Here is a 21929-nt window from a genome sequence, read left to right as displayed (position 1 = left end):
TTTCTTTTTCTAACTTGATTGAAAACGTGCCTCTTTTGTATTTTTTTTTGAATTTGTTCAGTTTCTACAGCACCGCAAAAGTCGATGCTTCTTAAAATTTCAGTTCTAACGTTAGCATCATGACGCCAAACTAGACTTTGGTCGCCCACGTCCTAAGGACACGGTGCTGATTGGCAATTTCATGTCCCGGGTGGGGGGAGGGGGGCTACAGGAAGAAAACACTTGTAGCAAAACCCGTGTGTTTTCGTCACGTCATGATTTCCTTTAGCTGACATTTCTTAGCCGCGCCGCAGAGCCGGCGCTGCCCTTTGCCGCGAAGTCGTGGTGCCGCCCGGGTGTAGTGGCCCGTCACCCACATCTCCACTGAACACAATGGCTCTTTCTGTACTTCGACTCTTTTCAGGTACTCTCGCTATGGAAGTGACACGTGCTGTTCCGTGGAGAGAGTCTGTTGTCATTAATAAATAGCACCTCTTTGGTTCGTTGTTTATGACCGACTTTCCTGCGACATCTGTTTCTCAGAATTTGCAGCTTCTGTAAAGGCAGTAAAACAGCTTGTTTCTGCTGGTTCCAAGTCCAGCCTCCTCGAGAGCAGAAGTAACCGAAACCGTGTTCGCACCGCGACAGCCAGCCGGGGGGGGCGGAGGGCATGTTTCCAGTGCTCCCCGCGGAGTGCGCAGATGCGGAGCCGCCGCCGCCTTGCGGGGGGGGGGGGGGCGGCAGCAGGTGTGGGCGTGTCTGGAACGCACCTGGCTGACCGCGTGTCACGTTGCGCGGCGTGCTTTCTGCTGACCCGCCCGATGGAAGTTTCTCTCTGAAACGCTCACGCCGGCTCAGGATGTGGACTGCGCCGAGCCCATGACGGATGCAGAGTCTCGGAGCTTCACTGCCTCATCTGGCAGGTTGGAAACGCCTTTTCAGATGCCACCTTTGAGTTGCTGCGTGGTGGCACTGAGCTCACGTGTCCCCAGGACGCGTCTGTGACACGGACGCCGCGCTAGCCCCGGGACAGGGCCTCCTTTGTTGGAAACTTACTTCGTCTGGCCACATAGCAACGCATTCTGAGGAAGCTACGCTTGGGGGGACAGGAAAATAGTGTCGTGGAAGCTATGCCCAAGCCACCGTGCGTGGGAGGCTCTCTGCATGGTTTTGTGGAACATTCTGTTACCATCCAAAGCACGAGGCTGTGAGGTTACGGAAGGTCAGGAGGCCTGGGGAGGCTTTAGTGCGGTGAGGGGGACCGAGCTGGGCTGGCGCGACCAGGTGGCCAAAGCCACAGCGTGTCCCATAGAACATGTGTCCGTGTGACAGCCCAGTGGCCCCCCCCCCGGGATGGAGAGCAGGCGGACAGTGAGGGCCAGGGGTCAGGGGGGTGAGGGGAGCAGCCTCTTCTGTCCTGTGTGGCCTCCAGTCCCCCCCCCAGCTACACACACACACACACACACACACACCCGCACGCGCACACACCCGCACACGCACGCGCAGCCTGGAGACGGTTCCCACGGGGCCTGAGGAGCCCAGGGAAGACTGGGCAGGCGGGCTGTGCTGGCGGGCAGCCAGGAGGTATCAGGTGGCACCAGACACTTGATCATTCAGTTGTTCTCTCTAGTCACGTTAGGAGACCCCCCCTCCCCCCCACAGCACCGCCGTGGGAACCGTCCCTGAACTGGGAGGTGCCGCTCTCCGGGTGGACCCCGGTGGCTTCCGATTTCTGCGGTGATGCGGTGGCCCCTGTTGGTGGCCGCTCCCCCCACCCCGGGAGCAGGCGGGAGGACCTGTGTGTGCCATCGGCCCCGCTGGGGCATAGCCTGGGCTCCGCGTGCGATCCGAGTCAGTGCTGTTGGACGGCCGCGCTCACCTGGGTGACTTCCTTCCCCATCTCCGGCATTTTCAAATGTCGCCGGCGAACAGATCATGTCAGCACAGCCGAGGGGCCTCGGGACCCAGTCCGGGGACACTGTGGTGTTTCTGCGCGGCTCTTACGGATTCGGCTGCACTCGGTACAGTCCCGGCTTCTGTTGGAGGATCTGTGCTCACTTCGTCCAACACCGGTTCTGTGCACATGCTGCCTCGGCCGCATTGGGGCGCCAGGATGAGGGTGGGGAGTGCGGGGAGCCGGCTTTGCCAGGAAAGCGGGTGGTGGAGGGGCTCCCACAGCCGCACCCCCAGGCCGGGGTGTTGAATTAACCTGCGGCAGGATGTCTGGACACAGCCCCGACGTGGTGGGAGAAGCCAGCGACGATTTGGGCAGAGCGGTGCCGTCTCCACGTTTGCGTCTTTGCACCCTTGGGAGTGGGGGGCAGGCTGGGAGCCACCGCGGGGCAGAGCAGAGGGGACGTCAGGCAGGGCTCCTAGATGGCTGGGTGAGTGAGCACAGCGCGGAGCCGTCTTCACCGACTGGGGACACAGCAGGGAAGGACGTTTCTGGAAAGGGGCAGCACAGCAGAAAAGATAGGTTTAGATTAGAAGGTTGGGTGTGAGGCCCCCCGGGATGTCCACACACACACACACACACACACACACACTCACACTCACACTTGAGACCCCCTGGGGGTTTGTGATGTAGGAGAGCGCTCAGCAGCCCTTGCCTTTCCCCTGCGCTCCCAGCATGGGCCTTGGTCTCCGGTATTTCCGTTTAGAGAACAGCTTGCCAAGCGCGTCGATGCCCTAAGGCACTGGTTCTCTGTCGGGTGACCGTGCCCCCAGGAGACAGCGTGTCACGTCTGGCAATGTTGGGCGCCCCTGGCATCCCTGGATGGGGCCCAAGGATGCTGCTCAAATCCAGCCCAGGACGGCCGGTGAGAAGCCCTGGTCTGGGGAAGTTTGTGGTTTCCAGAATCTTCCTCTTTTGGAGATACCTGTCTATCCCAGAGGCGTGTTTCACTCAATAGTTTTTTGGTTTTTTTAGTTTATTCATTTATTTTTGAGAGAGAACACGAGCAGGCTTGCCACTGACAGCGCAGAGCCCAACGCGGGGCTGGAACTCCCAAACTGCAAGGTCATGACCTGACCCGAAGTCAGACACTTAACCGACGGAGCCCCCAGTTTGTAGAAGGGGATGTCAGGATGTTACTTTTATAAAGTGAAAGGTGACCCAGGGCCACGACCAGCTCGAAGAACTCCGTGATGGAGGGTAAGATCCTGAGGGTGGCTCCACCCACGGGGACAGTGCAGATCCTGGCCCCGGGTCGGGCGGGCACGTCCCCAGTGGGGGCGGGCCAGGCTGTGGGACGCCCCGGCACGAGCCTGGGGCCCCCGCGTCGTTGTAGAGTGGGTCCTGTCAGGGACGTTGCTGCCAACGACTCGGCCCCCAGCTGGGTCCAGTGTGGCCTGGAAATAACCCTTCTTCCGGCAGGACTTAGACTCTCCTCTCACTTCGCGCTCTTCTGACAGAAGCCCGTTCTGTCCTTTCTAGTCTCACGGGCCGTGGGAGATGATGCAACTTGCAGGTAACGGTCGCAGAAACGATCATGTCATGTAGAAAATGAGAAGTGCCCCAGATTCCCACCCGTAACCTTTGCAAGACGCTCTCCCAGGTTTTGGACGTGCGAGAATTTGTTGCCGATCCCACACGCGGAGGCGGCACAGGGCGCTTGCGTTTTACCCTCGGAGACCACGGGTCCCCCCGCCGCCCCCAGGGACGGGCCTCGGAGGAGACGGACGGAAGCCGGGTGACAGCTTCTGTCCTGCGGGACTTGCTGTCCGTTCTCTCTGGCTCTGGATGGAGTCCTTCGCCTCAGTCGGGGATGAGGGCTGAGGAGCGCGGCCTCCGAGGGTTTTGCACGCGCAGTGACCCAGACGAGAGACAAGGGCCACTGCGTTGAAGGCACCGGGCGCAGGTCCTCAGCTGAGCACAGAGGAGGGGACGGGAGCCTCCGCTTTGTGTCTTTGCAGGAAAGGACCCTTCTCACCCTGCTCTTATTTTACGTCCTAAAATCCCTATTGGTTTGACACCGTCGTCCTCACGTACAGTCGTGAGACGCAGGCACAGCTACTGCCTTGATGTGGTTGCAGGCAGGGCCGGGTAGAGCCCGCCCCCGGGTCCACGTCCACGTCCACGTCCACGTCCGCCCCGCCCTACTTCCTGCCTTGACGTCTCCAGTGGTCTCTGTCCCTCTTTAGAGAAGGCCCTTCTGTTTATTCCGCTGTGCTCCCCGCGAGCGCAGCACCGTGTAAAGTGATGGGTCTTCCCACGTGTGTTCCGTCTCACCCGGGGAACAGGTGACACGGACGTTCATCCCAAAGTCCCTCCCGTGTGTCCCGTCCCCCCGTCCCCCCGTCCCCCCATTTCAGTTACCCAGGAGCAGACCCAAGTCCGACCGGGTCTGCCTTTGCTCAGAGCCCTCTGAGCTCCAGCGCGCCCGAGTGAGAGCCCCGCCCCCCGCCCCCTCGTCCGTCTGTCCATCCCTCCGTCCATCCATCCCCCCGTCCCTCCCCTCCCCCTCGGCTCCTGCTTCTCTCCCAGGCCACCTGAGTGATGTGTCCTGGCCTCATTCCTGCGTCCTGAGCCCTGAGCCCTGCCCTGGGCACCCCTGCTCTGCCCTCCGGCCCCGACCTCAGCACGACCCCCCCCGCACGTTGTAGGAGGGCAGGGCGGGGTCTGCGGCGGGACCAGCGCGTGGTGCCGTGGGGTCCTGTCACTGCTGTGCGGGGCGTGCTGGGCTCGTGACCCTGCCTGCGGGACTCGAGGGGTCGGCGCCGCTGGGCGCGTGGCAGCACCGACATCCCGCCCGTCCTCCCCCGGCCCCTCGGGTCCCTCAGACCAAACTGGCCAGATTAGGAACTGTTACCCTGTGGACTCCTTTCCGTGGGTCATCCCGTGAGCCGTCTGTGGCTCGTACTGAGTTCCGGGCTCAACACGACAGGTGTCTTCGTCTGTTGTGCAGTTTCTTCAGTCAGCCGTTCGCTTGAGCATCGAGAAGCATCGGAATTACTGCGCGCGCTTAGCTTCCTAGAATTTCCTCTCTGCTGTTGCTTACCCGACGGGCCACTCGCGCGGTGATTGTGCAGGGGCGGGTGGTCCTGCTGTTTGCTCTCAGTGGTCTGAGAGGAGCGCCGTGCCGGTGTCCGGTCGTGAGTGGCGGGTCCCCGACTCCTCCCTGCCGTGAGCCCACCCGGCCCCCCGTGCCCAGGTGCGGACCCTGGACACTGCTCCCACGGGAGATGGGTGCCGCGTGCCGGGCTGGGCGGGGCTGGCGGGAGGGCGTGGAGAGGCAGGCTGTGGGATGGGCTGGCTGAGCAGGGGGAGCGGTGAGGGGGGAGGAGGGAGGCACAGCTTCCGGCCAAGGGAGGGTGAACACAGGGCGCCCTGCAGGGAGGCCCGGGCGACAGGCTTCACCGAGGGCAGCGCCCTGAGCCGCCCCCCACTGACCCCCCACTCCCCGGAGCGGGGCCTGGCGGGCACTCCGAGCCCACGCCGCCCTCAGAGGCCCCACTTCTTGCTCCTCTGCAGGAGTGTCCCTTCCCCGGGGTCCTGGACGCTCTGACCCCGCTGGGGACCAGCCCTGCCAGCCCCCCAAGGCTTCTCAAGCGGCCCAGGCCCATCCAGACGCTGCCTTCCCGGGTCTTAACGCCCTGATCCCCAAGGGCAAGGACTTCACAGCGACACAGAGGTGCTGGGGTGTCTGAGCAGCGCCGCTCACGTGGCTGTTAGAGAAATTATAGTGCTTTGGCTGGTTTGTAGGGCTCATAGCCACGCTGGCGCCAAACCGCAGGTGATAACGTTCTTGTTTGTGGAAACACCGTAACTCTCCGCAGCAGTTCACGGACCAGCTTGCGGAATGAGGGCTACTCAGACCGAGGCCTGCTGTCCCGGGTCTTGGCCTCGCAGTCTCCCAGGCTCTGGTTTTGTTGCCCCTCCCCCACCGCCGCCCCCGCTGTGCTCAGGACCCCCGTGCGGGGCCCTTACCTGGAGGCTCCTGCAGTCCCGCTCGGCGGCTCGGCCGGGCGGCCTCCTCCTGGGTTTCCCACGGCGCACAGCATCCGTGTCGTCCTCCCCAGGCCCATCCAGGTGCCCCTCCTGCACCCGACTGGACCCCCCAGGCCTCTCCAGAGCCCCCACCCTCCTCCGGCCTTGCCTCAGTGGGGCCCCGACCCTCCAGGCACCCCGGTATCCTGAGTCTCGCCACGTGCTTCCTTCCCGCTTGAACTTCTGAGCCAGACTAAGGACAGACACTGTGTCTCCGATTTAGCACAGTCTCCGGCCTGGGAAGTCACGGAGCAAATCGTTTGCAAAGTTGGGCAGTCCCCATTCGGTGGCTCTGCTGGTCAGACATGCCATCCCCTAAGAACGGTGACTTTCCCACAATGATTTAGCTCTGATTTCAAACCTACGATACGATTCTTTGCTTTACTTGTGGGTTTCTAACGAGAAGGTGAAAGCAGAGGGTTCCCAGCATCTTGGAACGGAGGAGTGTGTTTGTGTGGATTCCGTGAAATGGTGTGACGTGTGGCATGGTCCTTCCAGATGCCTGCTCTGTGCCCGTCTCTGAGATCATCACCGTCGAAGAAACGGACGTCCATGGCAGACACTACGGCAGCGGAAGATGGCAGAAGATGGAAAACCCCTTCGCTTTCACAGGTGCCGGGGGCGGCGGCTGCGCACAGATGGCCGGAAAGGCAGCCGTTTGGTCACTTGTTTGACAAACTCCGTGTTTCTTTGCTTTATCCTGTAGAAACTGCTTTATGCAATTTCCCCCAAGCTCTAACTTTGAGTGATGTTTTGATCGCCTTTTACTTTCCTTGTTTTTTACCCTGGGTGGAAAGAACGGAGAAACAGGTCTTTTCCCTGATGGCCAGCAGGCGGGGGCGGCCGGGGACCCTGTGGCTGGGGGGCGTGGGGCGCGACGCTGCGCCCACCACCCTGACCCGCTGCGCTGTCTGTCTCTGCAGTGCATTGCGTGAAGAGGGCCCGGCATCACCGCTGGAGGTGGGCGCAGGTGACCTTCTGCTGTGCCGAGGAGCCACTGTGTCACCTGTGGCTGCAGACGCTGCAGGACCTGTTGCAGAAGCTGAGTACGTGGATGCGCCGTCGCCGGGGCCCGCGTGGGACCCTGACCTTTGCTGCCCCTCTGCCATTTGCACTCCTTCCCATAACCAAGCACACTGGCAAATTGGTGTGGCTTAAAAACCCACCAATTTACCAATTATAGGACCACCCTAGCATCGCACGCTGCTCCAGACACGGCCTTCCGGGCCGGGGTGCCTTCCCCAACCAGCTGTGAGGCGAGAGGCAGGCCCCTTGGCCTGCTGAGCCTCAGTTTCTCTCTCTGAGAAGCTACATTCCCGGTGAACGTGGGGCCTGAGCCATGTACGTGGGGGCGCACCTGCGCGCACCTGGGGCCGCAGCATCTGGCACACACACCGAGGCTGTCTGTCGCCCCTGAGGAAGTGGTAGGCGTCAGCTCAACCTCTGTCTGGAATCCTGTTGTGTGCTGCTTAGTTATGATCTTAATATGTAATTTTGTGAGCTCAGTATAGGCTTTCTTTTGCTCTAGAAGAGAAACTGCGTGTGGGTAAGTTCGTTTTCTTTTTTTTTTTTTTCTTTTAATGTTTTGTTTATTTCTGAGAGAGAGAGAGAGAGAGAGAGAGAGAGAGGCAGCGTGAGCAGGGGAGGGTCAGAGAGAGAGGGAGACACAGACTCTGAAGCAGCTCCAGGCTCTGAGCCGTCAGCACAGAGCCCGACACGGGGCTCGAACCCACGAACTGTGAGATCGTGACCTGAGCTGAAGTCGGACGCCCAACCGACTGAGCCACCCAGGCGCCCCGCGTTTTCTGTCTTTAATGCATTTGGCATCTGGATAAAAGAAGTGAACTATTTTATTGACGATGGCGTTGCCCACCTTTCAGCGCCAGAGGCTTCCTCACGCAGAAAGGTGCACTTGCTTATTTGCGCTTCTGCATTCCGACATCTAATCCTGCAGGACGCTCCTGACGTGTATCCGGGCGAGTGACCCCCAACATCACCTCACATCTCCCGGCACAAGGGCCCCATCCCACTGTGGGAGTCCGTGCACGAAATTGCCCCCCGTCTGTGTGCTGCCTCCTCCTCCTCCGTCTCTCTGGAGTCTTCCCCCTCAGCCTCCCCGCTCCCTCTGTTCACTTTCCTGAGTCTGTAGACTCGGGCTGATTCTGTAGGTTCAGGCTCCCCAGAGGATGTGTATGCTGAAGCTGCCCCCCATCGGACGGTGGGCGTTTCTGTCCTGTGTCGTGGGTAGGAGAGCGCACACAGTTGTACACCAGCCACAGGCTACTCGCATCGACGAGAATTCCAGCCGCTCTGTCCATCTGCTGTGGTGTCCACTGGAAGCAGTGTAGATGCAGGGAAGCCCCCAGATCCCGAGCTCTCACACCCAGCGCTCTGAGCAACACCGCCAGCGCCCTGGGCTCCCGGGGCCCCCTGCACGCCCCCCACAGGCTGATCACTGCCTGGCTTCTCAACACCGGATTCAGTTTATGAGCCACGTTTACTCCGTGATGCCCTGCGTCTGGCTTCCTGGCTCAGCGTCAGCGTGTGAAGCGTCCCCACGCTGTGTGTGCTGTCAGCTGCCCGTCTTGGCGCCATGGCCCTCTGTGTCCGACCACTTACTCATGCAGTTTACTGCGCCAGGTCACTGGTAGAGCCCCGGCGTGGCCCGTTACAGATAATCCAGTACGTTCCGGTGCGTGTCTCATACGGACACATGGCTGCCTTTCTGTTGGCTGCGTACCACGGGGCCTGGAGTCGGCGGGCCGAGCGGCGCCCTGGCGTGTGTTCAACCTCAGTCGACAGCGCCAGACCGCGACATTCCCACCAGCAGCGTATCGGAGTCTGGGTTACCCCGAATCTTGTCCACACTTAATAATTGCAGCTATTTTGGTAGCTGTTAATAGTCTCGCGTTATGGGATTAGTTCATATTTCCCTGATAGCTAATGAGGCTGAGGAAGTACGTTCCTATGTTTCTGGACCATTTGGAAATCCCCCTTTGTAAGGAATCTGTTCGGGTCTTTTGTCTGCTTTTCTTTCAGGTTATCCATCTTTTCTTAACGTTTAAGTAGATATTTTTTGTACGTCATGGATCCAGGTCTTTTATTGGATTTATGAATTGCTGATATCTTCTTTCGTGCTGTGGCTTGTCTTCTTACTCTCTTGCTGGTGTCTGGTGATAGACAGACATCCTTCTTGTTCTTTTTTTAAGGAGGCTTCATCCCAGCATGGAGCCCAACGTGGGGCTTGAACTCACGAACCGTGAGATCAAGACCTGAGCTGAGATCAAGAGTCGGACGGTTAACAGACTGAGCCACCCAGGCGCCCCAGGCATCCTTCATTTTAACGTAGTCCTATGTATCTTTTAGTTTTGTTTTGCTTTGTTTTGTTTTGTTTAGTTTTGTTTCATTTTGCTCTGTGTTAGTTTGGGTCCTAGTTCACATCTTTGTCTGCTCCAGGGCCATGAAGATATCTTCTCCCCAAAGCCTTGTTTTACCTTTCGCACTTAGACCTACAGTCCACTTGGAATTGATTTTTGTGTGCGGTATTAGGTGAGTGGTCAAGGTTTACTTAAGGACAGATATCTGCTTGACCCCATGCTGTTGGGGGGAGGAGCGCCCCTCCCCCAGCACCACGAGGCCGCCGTGTTGCTCTCCACGTCCTTCACACACGTGTGCAGAGCCTGAATGGAACTCCAGTTTGCGTCCACTGACGTTGCTAAGTTCACTTTTTTTAATAGGTTGAGGATTCTTTCGGGTTTTCTTTAAACACATTCATGTCAGTTGCAAGTAATGATCGTTCTCTTTCATCCATCTTGGTTCTTGTGCCTTTTAATTCTCTTTCTTACACTCGCACCTGGTGTGGATCCGGCGTGGGGAGGGTCACCCTAGTCCTGCCGTCAGGGCGGTTTCCAACATTTCACAGTCAAAAATGATGTTTCTTAGGTTTATCATAGATTTTAAAAAAAAAAAAAAACATATTAAGGGGGCACCTAGCTGGCTCAGTCGGCCAAGCGGGCAACTCCTGATCTCGGGGTCATGAGCTGGAGCCCCACGTTGGGTGTAGAGATTTCTTAAAAAATAAAAATGAAAATGAAATTAAAGACAGGTAAAAACATAGTAAGGGAGTTCTTTCTGAATTCCTTGCTTTAAGAGTTTGTTTTTGCTTCAGCCATGACTAGTTGATACATTTGATGGATGCTTTTCCTCTTCCGTCTGTGGGAGCCCTGTGTGAGTGCCTCCTTGCTGAGTCCGGACCTGGCTTCTTTTTGTATAAAAGCTTTTGTTTTCCTGTGGAATCCAACTGGGTCATAACATGTTACTCTTTTTGTATATATTTCTGGAGTTGACTTGCTGATATTGGCTTAGGATTTCTACATCTCGGCTCGGGGGACGTCGACCCACAGCTCCCCTGTGACCGCGTCCTTGTCTGCTCTTGCTCCCAGGCCTTGGTGGCCCCTTGCGGGGAGCACAGAGCTCGCCCTGTGCAAGGGTCTGTGTGACACCGGGAACTACGGTCTTCCCTAAACACTTGGAAACAGTCCCTGGTGAAACCCTCTGGGGCTGGGTTTTCTTTGGGAGAAGGTTTTCATTAATGACTCTGGTCTCCTTATTAAATACCAGACTATTCAGATTTTTCTGTTGCTTCTGCCAGCGTTGGTAAATCGTATTTTTTTTTTTGAGAAAATTTGTCTATTTATCCAAGTTTATGAATTTACTGAGAATCCTTTCACCTTCCCTGTAATATGTGCAGATTCTGGAATAACGTCCCCTTTCTCATTCCTGATAATTAGTAGTTTATCTCTTCTCCCTTTTTCTTTATCAGCTTTATTAGAGAATTATCAATTTTATGAATCTCTTCAAAGAATCAACTTTTGGCTTCGTTGGTTTTCTCTACTGTGTATTATCTGCCCCCCAGTGTTTTATTATGAAGATTGTCAAGCATATGAAAGGACAAATTGCAAGAATTATACAGCAAACACGCACACATATCCACCGCCTAGATTCTGCAGTGGTTAATGTTGCTGTATTTGTTTTGACAGTGTCTGTGTATCTATCCAGTAGTTAATCGTGTTCTTCGCTCAGTTTCAGAGTAAGTGACAGAGGTGGGGTGCTTCACCTGTAAACACTTCAGCCGGTGCCTCCCTATTGAGAGAGGAACATCTGTTTACAGGTCTGTCCGTGCAGTGAAATGGACAGATGGGGAGTTTCCGTCAGTGTCAGTGGTGTTGAAACATAGGTGGCCGTGTAGCCCAGCCCCTCCCTGTGAGACTCACACCACCCAGAGTTTTCTGACGCTCCTTCCTGTCAGCGCAGAGGCCATCGCCACCTGCATGGAACCGTGCTGCAGGGGCCTTTCCAGGAGGGCTTCGGGCTCTGGCATAATGGGCGAGAGGCGTGTCCATGTCCGTGTCTGCAGGTTTACCAGTACTTCATGCCTTTTTGGTGCCCCTAGCGTTCCAGTGCGTGGCTGGACCGCGGCTGCCGCGTCGCTCGTCCGTCGCTGCGCGTTTGGGATGTTTCTGCTCGGAGCTGCTGTGAATGGCCCTGCTGTGAACATTTGTGTGCAGGGTTTTGCAGGGACTTAGCTTTTCAGGTTTTTGGGGTATATATACTTTCTTGGTGCTTTGATCTGTTAGTAAAGTTGGGTTTTTAAGTATCAGAATCAATTTGAACTGACCCCGGCAGAAACGTGGGAGCTGCTGTGAGAACAGAGGCGTGACCCAGGTGGGGAGGTCGTCTGGATGGGGCTGGCACCAGGGCCAGGGGGCTGTCTGTGTCTCGCTGTCTGTCCATCTCTCTGTCCATCTCCATGGACTACACGTCAGGCTCTGTCTCTGCCTTTCGGTCTGTCTGTCTGTCTCCCCTGGCGCGTCTGTAGATCCGTTTCTTCTTGTTCTCTGCAGACCCTCCTTCCTGGACACGAAGAAGGCCAGGCTGCTACTGCCTTCCGGAATTCTGCATCCTCGGGGCCTCTGGGGCACCTAGCAGATGTGCAGAGCCACTGCCCCATCTCCGAGGCCGGCCCTTCTCTCTGCTCGTAGACTAGGAAGCTCTTCCGTGCTGTTCTTTAACTTAAAAACACTTCTTACCAGGCAGTACTGAGCAGCGTTCTCACACCATTGTGGTTTGATTTTGTTCAGGAGCACAGTACTTGCAGTGACTCTTTGCTACACCTATTGTCACTGACACACTGTTATTGTCTTGCAGCCTCCAGACCAAAGCATTTACTGGTGTTTATTAATCCATCTGGAGGAAAGGGACACGGCAAGCGGATATACGAGAGGAAAGTGGCCCCGCTGTTCACCTTAGCCTCCATCACCACCGAAATAATTGGTAAGGCGTAAATTCCCCATTAAACACATAGGCCTGTTTGACAATGGTCACTAGACACGATGCTTATCTTCTGAGATTATTTTGAACAAAATAACATGTTGGTTTCTGTGCCAGAATGAGAACAGTACAAAACAAAGAACGTATACCTTTCTGGCCAAGTCTTAGCACAAAAAGTATTCAAGACACACACTAAGAAGATAGAAGGGTCAGGATCTGGACAGAAAACTCTTGCAAGAAGAGAGACGAGTGATTCGATAGGGCTTAGAAGTAATTTCACCAATAAGTGATGCTTTAAGCCGTGTTGGTGGCACCAGATTTTTAGTGCAGATTCTTGACGCTGGGTGGGTGCGGGGAGCCTGGGTTCTCCTCCCCGGACCCCACACTCTGGGGCCTGAACACGCTTATTAAAGAGCCACTGGCATGGGGCGCCTAGGGGCTCAGTCGGTTAAGTGTCTGACTTCGGCTCAGGTCATGATCTCATGGTTTGTGGGTTTAAGCCCTGCGTTGGGTTCTGTGCTGACAGCTCGGAGCCTGGAGCTGCTTCAGGTTCTGTGTCTCCCTCTCTCTCTGACCCTCCCCTGCTCACACTGTCTCTCTCTCTCTCTCTCTCTTTCTCAGAAGTAAATAAAACATAAAAAAAATTTTAAGAGCCACTGGCAGTGCGGGCAGAGACCCTTACAAATGAGGGGTCTGTCAGGATTCCAGGTTTTCGGCAGTCAGACGCACGCACACGGGCACTGCCACGTCCCGCAGTAGCGGCGCACTGAAACCGTGTAAATGCCCGCTGACGGGAAGTGCGGAGGTACCGCTGCCCAAGTGTGGCGAAGCAGAAAGGACACGGGTGGACCTTTAACATGGCCCGTACAGAGAGCTGCTCACTTAAAGCGGCCGTGATAGAGGGCCGGGAACCCCAGGGTTACAAGACCATGCGCAGCAGACTTTAGTCGTGTCTGTGTCTCACGCCGGGTGTACAGACTGGGCTGGCCTTTTCTTTCTTTTTTTTTTTTTTTTATATCTTTGTATTTTCTAAAGTTTCAAACTAACTTGGATAATAAGGGAAAACTATAAAATAGAAAATGTAATCTTTTTCCAAAAAGTTACCATTTGTTGGCAATTAGATGCCAAGAAGGTGGCATCCCTCCCCTCGCTTCCTGAGCGAGGCTGCCTCCCCCTGGGCTCCACGTCCCCCTCTCCATCCCCCTGAGGATGCTTTAGGACCTCATTTTAAAAGAATGGTTTGTTTGCCTTTTGTGTTGACTCAGACTCTCAGATTTGAATGTAAACTATACAACGTAATATCGTCTTTTCTTCCTAGTTACTGAACGTGCTAATCAGGCCAAGGAGAGCTTATACGAGATCAATATAGACAAATACGACGGGTGAGTAAGGCTCCTTTCGTCCTAACTCATAGTAAACGCTAATCAGGCGCTGCCCATCGGTCTCAGTTCTGCTCGCTCCCTGCCCTCGCTGCTTTTCCTGATGGTCAGAGTAAACCCGCTTCCCGTAGAAAATCAGAAACTGTAGAAATGCCCGTCACACCTTCTGCGGCTGGGAGACCGCGGACCGTTTTCCTTCGTGGTCTCACTACCCGCACGTGCAGGGTAACCCTCTCTGAGTCGTCGTAAAGTATGTCATAGACACAGTCTCCTTTTGTGCCTGAACATCTCAGTGCGTATTTCCTAAAAACAAGCCCCTTCTCTTAGGAACCAAACCCTGGTGATAAACCGGGAACCACCCAACACGACGCTCTTACCTGTTTGTCCCCATTTCGGGCCCCACCAGTTGTCCCATGATTTCTTTTTTCTTTTTTTGAAAAAGAGAGAGTGGGGAGGGGGACACAAGCAGGCTCAGAGCTGTCAGCACAGAGCCCCGCGCGGGGCTCGCACACACTCTGTGAGATCATGACCTGAGCCGAGATCAAGAGTCCAACACTTAAGCACCCAGCCACCCCGGCGCGCCTGCCCCATCGTTTCTTAACCCGGGAGGGCGCCTGGCCCTGCCTTCCCTTCAGATTCTCTGGGCTCTGGTCTCAGGTCAGAGCCGCTCCTCAGCCTCTCTCGTGGGAGTGTGGACCAGGCGTTCAGTAGCGCCCCCCACCCCCACCGGCGTGGGGCCTGGTGTCTCCTCCGGGTCGGCCCTGCTGGTGCTCGGGTGGCTGGTGACACGAGACGGCCGCTGCGCCCTTCCCGCCAGCCCCTCGTGTGGAATCGCGCCTGCGCCGTGTCTCCGCTGGAATGTCAGCCCCTGGAGGGCGGCGTCCTGGGCCCCGTGCACAGCCGTCCCCCCCCCACCTGGCCCGGGCCTGGCACGTGACGGGTGCTCGGGGAACAAGCGCACGAGCCCTGGGGAAAGGTGCTGAGGACACGGGAGCTCACAGACAGGCTGCAGTGTCAGGAGTTCTGGAAGGATCCTTTCGAAAGCTGAGGCAGTGGGATTGGATCCGGGAGGCTGAGGGAGGTTATGCTCTGTGGGCGGAGCCCATTGGACTGTGGCAGAGACACACACGGAGGGGCTGGTCTCCAGGACATCCCGTCCCGGTGAGCGACCCTTGCAGAAGACACACGGGACTCCTGACCCAAGTGACGGTGACTTCACCAAGCCGGGAGATAAGTTGAAGTGGGTTTGGAGACAGTGGTGCAGCCGGTGTGGGGACATCAGCTGAGCCGTGGGCTCAACTGGATGGGTTGGGCTCCCCCGAGTCCAGCAGCATGAAGGTCAAGAGACAGCCAAGGGGTTGACTCCAGGGTCTGACCATGGTCTGCGCCTCCCCAGCTGCGTGACCGGGGCCGACTGCGCCGTCTCGGAGCAGAGTCCTCCGTTGGGATGTCACTGTCCCCGGGCCACTGAGAAGCAGAGCCGGGGTCTCCAGTGGGCGAGTGGCCCCGGGACATCAGGGGATGTGAAGGGCGACCCGGAACACGGGGTCTGTGGGTTCAGGAGCCGCACGGCGGCCTGCGGCCAGTCTCCCCAGGAGGGACAGGTGGGCCGGAGGGCCGGGGACAGCAGCGCGGGAGGAGGCAGGGAGCTTCAGGAAGCGGCGCCACCTTCCAGCTCCCAGACCGCCTGCTGGGTGGGGGGACCGTGGTCAGGCAGGTGTCAGGCTGCATTGTCTGCTCATGTTCTAGCAGCTTGGCCTCAAGGGAAGCACCAGGCTTTAGGCCCGAGGAAGAGGGCATTGTCTGATGAGCGGGGCCGAGGGCCACCATTGGGCTGGGTCCCAGCCCTGCCCTTCGCGGCCTCCCGGAGCCTGGCCTCCCGTGGCCGCGCCGGGCATCAGGGGGAAGAGGATCCTGCTGAGGGAATGCATGGAGGACCCGGGTGGGTGGCGGCTGTTGGGGCCACGGGGCCCCGGGAGCACAGGGCGGCCACGGTGGGCCCGAGTCAGCCGCCTGTCCCTCTCGGGACCCCACGACGAGCAGTACATAGCGTGGCATTGCGGGGACGGTGGAAGGGTCCCTAACGCCATGCCCCCTGCAGGATCGTCTGCGTTGGTGGCGATGGCACGTTCAGCGAGGTGTTGCATGGCCTGATTGGCAGGACGCAGAGGAACGCCGGCGTGGACCAGAACCAGCCCCGGGCAGCCCTGGTGCCCAGCCCGCTCCGGATCGGCATCATCCCTGCAGGTAGGGCGTCCCCGTCCCCATCCTGGGGCCCTTGAGCTTCCTTCAGGTTTATTCTGTTACCGAGTTGGGGATTTTAAGCACATGGTTGCAGACCTTGTTGACAGACGGTCGATGGCCGAGGAAAGGACCCCTGACGTGTCCTGTCTACCCGATGCCTGTTTCCCACGGGTGCCAAGCAGCTGGCAGCTGGGGGACAGTCTGCCCTCAAAGGACTGGCATTTGGCAGGGGGAGGGGGGCAGGGAGCCTGGGGGGCACCGGCACCCCAGAACACAATCGAGGAGGAAGGGACCCCGGAAAGCAGGTCGTCTTCTAGAAGTGGCTTGTAGCTCGGACCTGGGGGGACTGGGGTTGGGGGAGGGGGGTGGCCCATGCACGGGGACCAGGATGGATGGGGGCCGGGGCCTTTTAACCCTGTGGGCCCCTGGGCTATGTCCCGAAGACACAGCTCAGCGGGTTTTAGGTCTTTCTAGGAAGTGCCTAGTTCTTTGAAAAGCCACACTGCTAAGCCAGGCAAAGTCTGGGCATTGTTCGTTCAAGGCTTTGCAAACAAGGCCACGGGGATGAGGCACCTTCTGCCCTGTGCCCTGTGTCCCCGCCCTGTGACCGCAGTGGCACAGGCTGGCTGCGGGCCAGGCTCTGGGCAACATCCCCACGTCGCGCATCATGGGATTCTGTTGTCACGACCGCTCTGTGAGGGAGGTGCCGCCTTTATCCGCAGATGAGGGGTCTCAAGGTCACCCGGAAGGGCACGGACCGTGGGAGCTCAGAGACCTCTCTGCCCCACCCTGCAGTCAGGAAGAGTCCTTGTCTTTTTCCAATTGACGGTGTTTGCATGTTAAGCGTATTTATCTTTGGTTGGTTACATCTCAGCTGTTTTCCCAGGTGAGGCCTCTGTCTTCGGGCTTTGGACATGGTCTGCTCCGGACCCGCCTGAGTTTTATTTGTCCGTGCGCTGAACTACTGTCCTCCGTGCCTTTTGTCGCCACTTGCCTGCGGTAGCTCTAATGCTTAAAACTCCAGGCTCCGAACCTTCACAGGGAGTGTGCGAGCCCGTGCAGCTGCATCAGGGGCGTGCGAGGACCGACCGAGGCCGGCTCTGTGCCCTCTGGGCCTTGGGGTGCAGTGGGGAACTAGACGGGCGCGGCCTGTGCCCACGGAGACGACCCCAGCACACAGGGAAGCGTGGGCGCTGTGGGGAGACGGGTTCAGGGCTGGCTTCCCTCCGCAGGAGGTCGGGGCCGTTCTGAGGGGACGGACGGGGCGCCAGCCAAGCGCGGATGCGGGTGTGCTGAGGGTTAGCGGGGCAGGGGGCCGAGGGGAATGAGCTGTGCACCGCGGAGAGGGGGCCCGTGGAGCGGGGGTGCCAGGACTGGGGTAGCAGAGGCGCCTGGACAAGGGCCCGGCTCAGGGCTCGGGGCCTGGGGGCCGTGCGGTGAGACACCGCGGAAAGAGCGTACGGGCCGGTGGGCAGCGTCGTCCGCGTGGGCCGAAGACCACCCTCGGCGCTCCGCTCGGGGCAGCGTTGCCGGAGGCCCGGGGAGGACGCCGGTGGTTTGGCCGGTGGCCCCGTGGGCGGCTGTGACTCAGGCGCCGTCAGAGGGAGGAGTAAGGGTGACAGGCAGGCAGGCTGACCCCGTGACGTTGGACTGGGCAGCCTGGGGAGGGGCCGCGACGAGGCAGAAGTTCTGATGGAGATCGGAGACGGGGTTCCCGGGGGGGCCCTGAGGCAGGCGTTCCCAAGGGGCAGTCGGGACGGGGGTGCGGGGGTGCGGGGGTCTAGATGGCGTTTGGCAGCCTCGGGGCGGACGGGAGGTCCTGGGACAGAGTGTGGCTGGAGGCCACCGCTGCAGCCCCACTGAGTACTCTTTCCGCTGGAGTATTTGGAGGTATTAGCGAGTCCACAAGGAGAGCCAGCCCTCCAGCCGGCGCCCTCCGTCACTGTCCCTGTGCTGCGCGGTGGAGCCCCGGTGGGGGGGGGGGGGACACGGCCCAGTCTGGGGAGTTGACGCCGGAACCACGTCCTGACGCCCGAGCTGAGCCAGACCTTGCGTTTCCAGCTGGACGCTGGGCCTTCCTCTCCGCTAAAGCCCGGGCCACACGGGAGTTCGGTCAGACCCGAGGGCTGAGCTGTTGAAGGGACGCTGACGGAAAGCTAGAGGGACAAGTGGTGTGGGGACGAGTGAGGTCCCTCCAGCCGCGCCAGGCCGGCCTCTTCGAAGCCAGTGTGTCTCGTCCGCCTGTGCTCGTGCGTTCTCTCCGCGGACTTCCCGGCCCAGCTGCGGCCCAGGAGTGAGCGAGGCCGGGCGCGTGGGTTCGGGGACGCGGACCGTGGGTGAATAACGAAGAGAGCAGAGCAGGGGTGGGGGCCCTTGCTCACGGGGGTCTGGGAGGCCTTCCGGGGTGAAGAGTGGTGAGAGCAGCCCAGGGGCTGGGCAGGAGGGTCCTGGCTGCGGGTGTGCCGTCATCAGAAAGCGGGACCTCGGGGGAGAAAGGGGCAGGTAGCAGGTGCCGGCAGAGGGGCGGCGGCCCCATGAAGGATCCTGGGTACGAGGGAAGCTGAGTGATAACCTCCTTTGAAAATCTGACTTTTTAGTAAAACAGTCCGTGAAACCCATCAGAAGCTCCGTTCACCTGCCACATGCTTTGCCCAAAGGACGCAGGTGTCCCCGAGAGAGAACGTGCGTCCCGTCAGTCCTGGGCGATGGCAGGATCTAGAATTAAGTCCTGGAACGCAAGCACCGCTCCGTCCGTCTTACACCTGGGTAGAAGGTCGAACTCTGACTCCAGAAATGGGGCCACACCCCAGCCCGGCCCAGGACACCCGACCTGAAGGGCCGGTCGCCTCACCTGCCCCACCCACGCCTCTCAAGAGGAGACGCCTCTGGATGCTTGGGAAGCATGGGCCCCTCTTCATTGTGGCTCTGGAAGGCGTCCCTGCACTCGCAGACCTTCCAGCCCCGTGAGGGTCCTTCTCGAGACCCTGAGCTCCCCTGTGGGGACCCCCGTGTGGGGCGGCCCCAGGGCAAGGGGCCCCACTGACCGTACACGTTCCATCCCTGCAGATGCAGGCCAGTGCGGGGGTCCCATCGGCTCTGGTCGTGAAGGATGGCTTCCCAGGAAAGTGAACAGGGCCCTCGGCACACAAGGGGAGCAGGTGGGCTCTGCAGACGTTCCGGAAAGTTCTGAGGAATGGAAGGACTACCTCAGGGCATGGTTCAAATTAATTAGCTAGCTCTTCTGGAGTTTGCTCTCTCGGAAACATTTATGTTATCCAAGTACCCTTCATCCTGACAATGAGTGAGGGCCGGGAGAGTCTGAGACCATGTGGTGTTTCGTGGATTCTGTCGATACTAATTTTTAATATTTTCAGATTAGTCATTCTTGTACTTTTAAATCTTTATTTAAAAACGTGCACTTGGCCCATTTTTGGAATGAGGTATCACCGAAGCCTTTAGATGAAGGTTGATAAAAAAGAAAAATCCGTGTATGAAAGATATATGTGTGTTTATACAACTTACCAACATCCAGCAGCCACAGGTCAGTTTAGATTAAATAATTAAGAGCGTCCACTCGGATCACAAACCAGACCAGATTCTGTTACTCGAAGAGACACTAGAGGGTGCTTGCAATCCGACACATCTGTCAGGAACCTTGAACTTTCCGGGTGCATCAAGGGACTTGTAGATTGGCCGGGGGCGGAGCCTCTGGGCCCTGCTGGCGGGTCTCGGTCTGTGCCGGGTGAGGTCTCTGGGGCAGTACCGTGCCACTCCGGCTCCTGTCACCGCTGGGTTCGCAGGAAACTTGCGCCAGGCTTGTGCAGCCTTGCCGCGGGCTGTGGAAGTTCTCGTGGCTCAGCCCCATCCCGGACCTGCTGAGTCAGGATCTCGGGAGAGTGGGGTTCAGGAGCCTGTTACAAATAAGCGCCCCAGCTGGGAACGGTGGCCTGGATCATGGCCCAGTTAGAACTGGGGCGGACGCCCTGGGAGGTCCAGCCACTAGCCGGGTGCCCCAAGGGCACGCCGAGGTCACCCCGAGGGCACGCCGAGGTCACCCCAGTGTGCAGCTAAGCACGTCCGTGTGAAGCGTGTGCTCGCCGTGGCCAGCGAGGTCCCCCTGTCTGTCAGGTGACAGCCGTCGTGCCCATGACCCAGGGATGGGTCACGGTGCCTTCTGTGTGCTGGTATTGGGGCGCAGGCATCCTCGGGGCTTTTCCTAGGGGCTTCCCGAGTCGTGCTGGCTCTGCGTATGCTTTCCCGCTGGTGGTGCCTCTGTGCGGGGCAGTTCTCTGGGTCTCGTGGCCGCCGGTGTGTGCAGGGGGGACATACACACCCTGGGGCGCTGAGCTACACGCCCGGCTGCCACAGCCGCCCACGGTTCTCTGGGGCTCTGCTCCTGGGGACGGGGTTCAGGAGCGGCTCTGGGGGTCCTGTGAGAGGATAGTGGGTCCTGCTGAAGGCCGGTCTTGGTGTTTCCTTCTTTCTTCTTTTTTTTAAATGTTTGTTTATTCTTGAGAGAGACAGTATGAGTGGGGGAGGGGCAGAGAGAGGAGACACAGAATCCGAAGCAGCTCCAGGCTCCGAGCTGTCAGCACAGAGCCCGACGCGGGGCTCGAACTCACAGACAGCGAGATCATGACCTGAGCTGAAGACCCGACACTCAACCGACTGAGCCCCCCAGGCGCCCCCGATCTCGGTGCTTCTGACGAATCAGTCTCAGTATTTGTAGCGTTCATTTTATAGCTGAATTGTGTTCAGTCCTTATTTCCGCATCTACTCGGGGGCCAAGAGGCGGCCGCTCAGCTAGATGATGTGAAGGGCCTTCTTTCTCCCTCCTGCTGCAGGGTCCACGGATTGTGTGTGTTTTTCCACGGTCGGCACGAATGATGCGGAGACATCAGCTCTGCACATCATCGTGGGTAGGTCCCTGTCTGTGCACGCGGCAGGCCCCTGGGCCGCACTGGGGTGCTTCCATGCCCTCGCGGTGCCGTCCAGGGTGGAGGAGGCGGTGTGGGACTGGAAAGGGGCCCGCCGTGTCTCTCCCGCAGGGGACTCGCTGCCCATGGACGTGTCCGCGGTTCATCACAACAGCACGCTGCTGCGGTACTCGGTGTCCCTGCTGGGCTACGGCTTCTACGGGGACATCATCAAGGACAGCGAGAAGAAGCGGTGGATGGGCCTCGTCAGATACGACTTTTCAGGTAACCCCGTGCTTTTACACGCGTCTGCAAAGCGCACGGTCGGAGCGGTGGCCCTGCTCGTGACGGGCTCCGGGGCACCAGCAGTGCAGGCCAGACGCCCCGGGGACCGCGGCCCGCTTCTCCTGCTGCGGCTCACAGGGCCGCACGACGTCATCGCGGACAGCGCAGAGCCCTGACCGTCCGCTGACCTCAGGCACCTGCGGACACACCTGGAAAGGAGTGTGAACGGGAGCGGCGTCTGGAGGGGGCACGCCTGCCGCCCAGACGAGCCCCTTGGTGGTGTGTGACGACTGTCACTCACCCGGTCACTGCCCTTTCCAGTTTCCTTTTGGGTCAGTCTGTAGTAAGTTAAGGTGAAGAATCGCAAGTATTAAAATCTGACGCTTTTCTCGTGAGAGAAGCGGATAGTAACGTGCTGGGCTAGAGGCCTTGCAAAGCCCTGTTTAAATTAAAACTACAGTGTGGCTTTGCAGTGAAAACGTTAGAGACCAAGTAACGCATCTAACCGAACTGCAATTAGGAACAGGAATGAGGGAATTAGAAAGAATCTCAGTAAGACTGGCACCACCTCCCTGATTACCCGCTGTTGAGCTGGGCACTCGCTCCCCGAGCCCGTGGGCCGCGCTCTGGCCCACGGTCACTTCTCCGCTAGGACGCGAGGTGTGTCCCGTCCGCGTCTCCGTCCCCACCTGGAACCCGCCGCACAGTCTAGAGATGCTGGGCGGTTGTTTGCGAGCCAGAGAGGTGACATTGTAGGGCCGGTGGGACTGCTCGTGCGTCGTCTAGGACGGGCAGAGACGGGGCAGT

At 58.5% G+C, this 21929-nt stretch overlaps 1 protein-coding gene across 1 annotated transcript in view; it reads left to right on the top strand.

Moving 5' to 3' along the window:
• The window catches only part of CERK (ceramide kinase), a gene marked incomplete at its 5' end in the record, with an annotated part of 47116 nt that overhangs the window by 16884 nt on the left and 8303 nt on the right, over positions 1-21929 (top strand). Inside the window, 7 exons of the mRNA XM_039235669.1 lie at positions 6467-6580; positions 6892-7014; positions 12176-12301; positions 13617-13680; positions 15779-15924; positions 20766-20840; positions 20970-21122. Coding sequence (XP_039091600.1) covers positions 6467-6580; positions 6892-7014; positions 12176-12301; positions 13617-13680; positions 15779-15924; positions 20766-20840; positions 20970-21122 — 801 coding nt within the window. The remainder of the gene's footprint in view (positions 1-6466; positions 6581-6891; positions 7015-12175; positions 12302-13616; positions 13681-15778; positions 15925-20765; positions 20841-20969; positions 21123-21929) is intronic.

This window comes from Hyaena hyaena, unplaced genomic scaffold (assembly GCF_003009895.1).
Source record: "Hyaena hyaena isolate Hyena2069 unplaced genomic scaffold, ASM300989v1 scaffold_4, whole genome shotgun sequence".
Lineage (NCBI taxonomy): Eukaryota > Metazoa > Chordata > Mammalia > Carnivora > Hyaenidae > Hyaena > Hyaena hyaena.
This window is presented reverse-complemented; position numbering and strand designations above follow the sequence as displayed.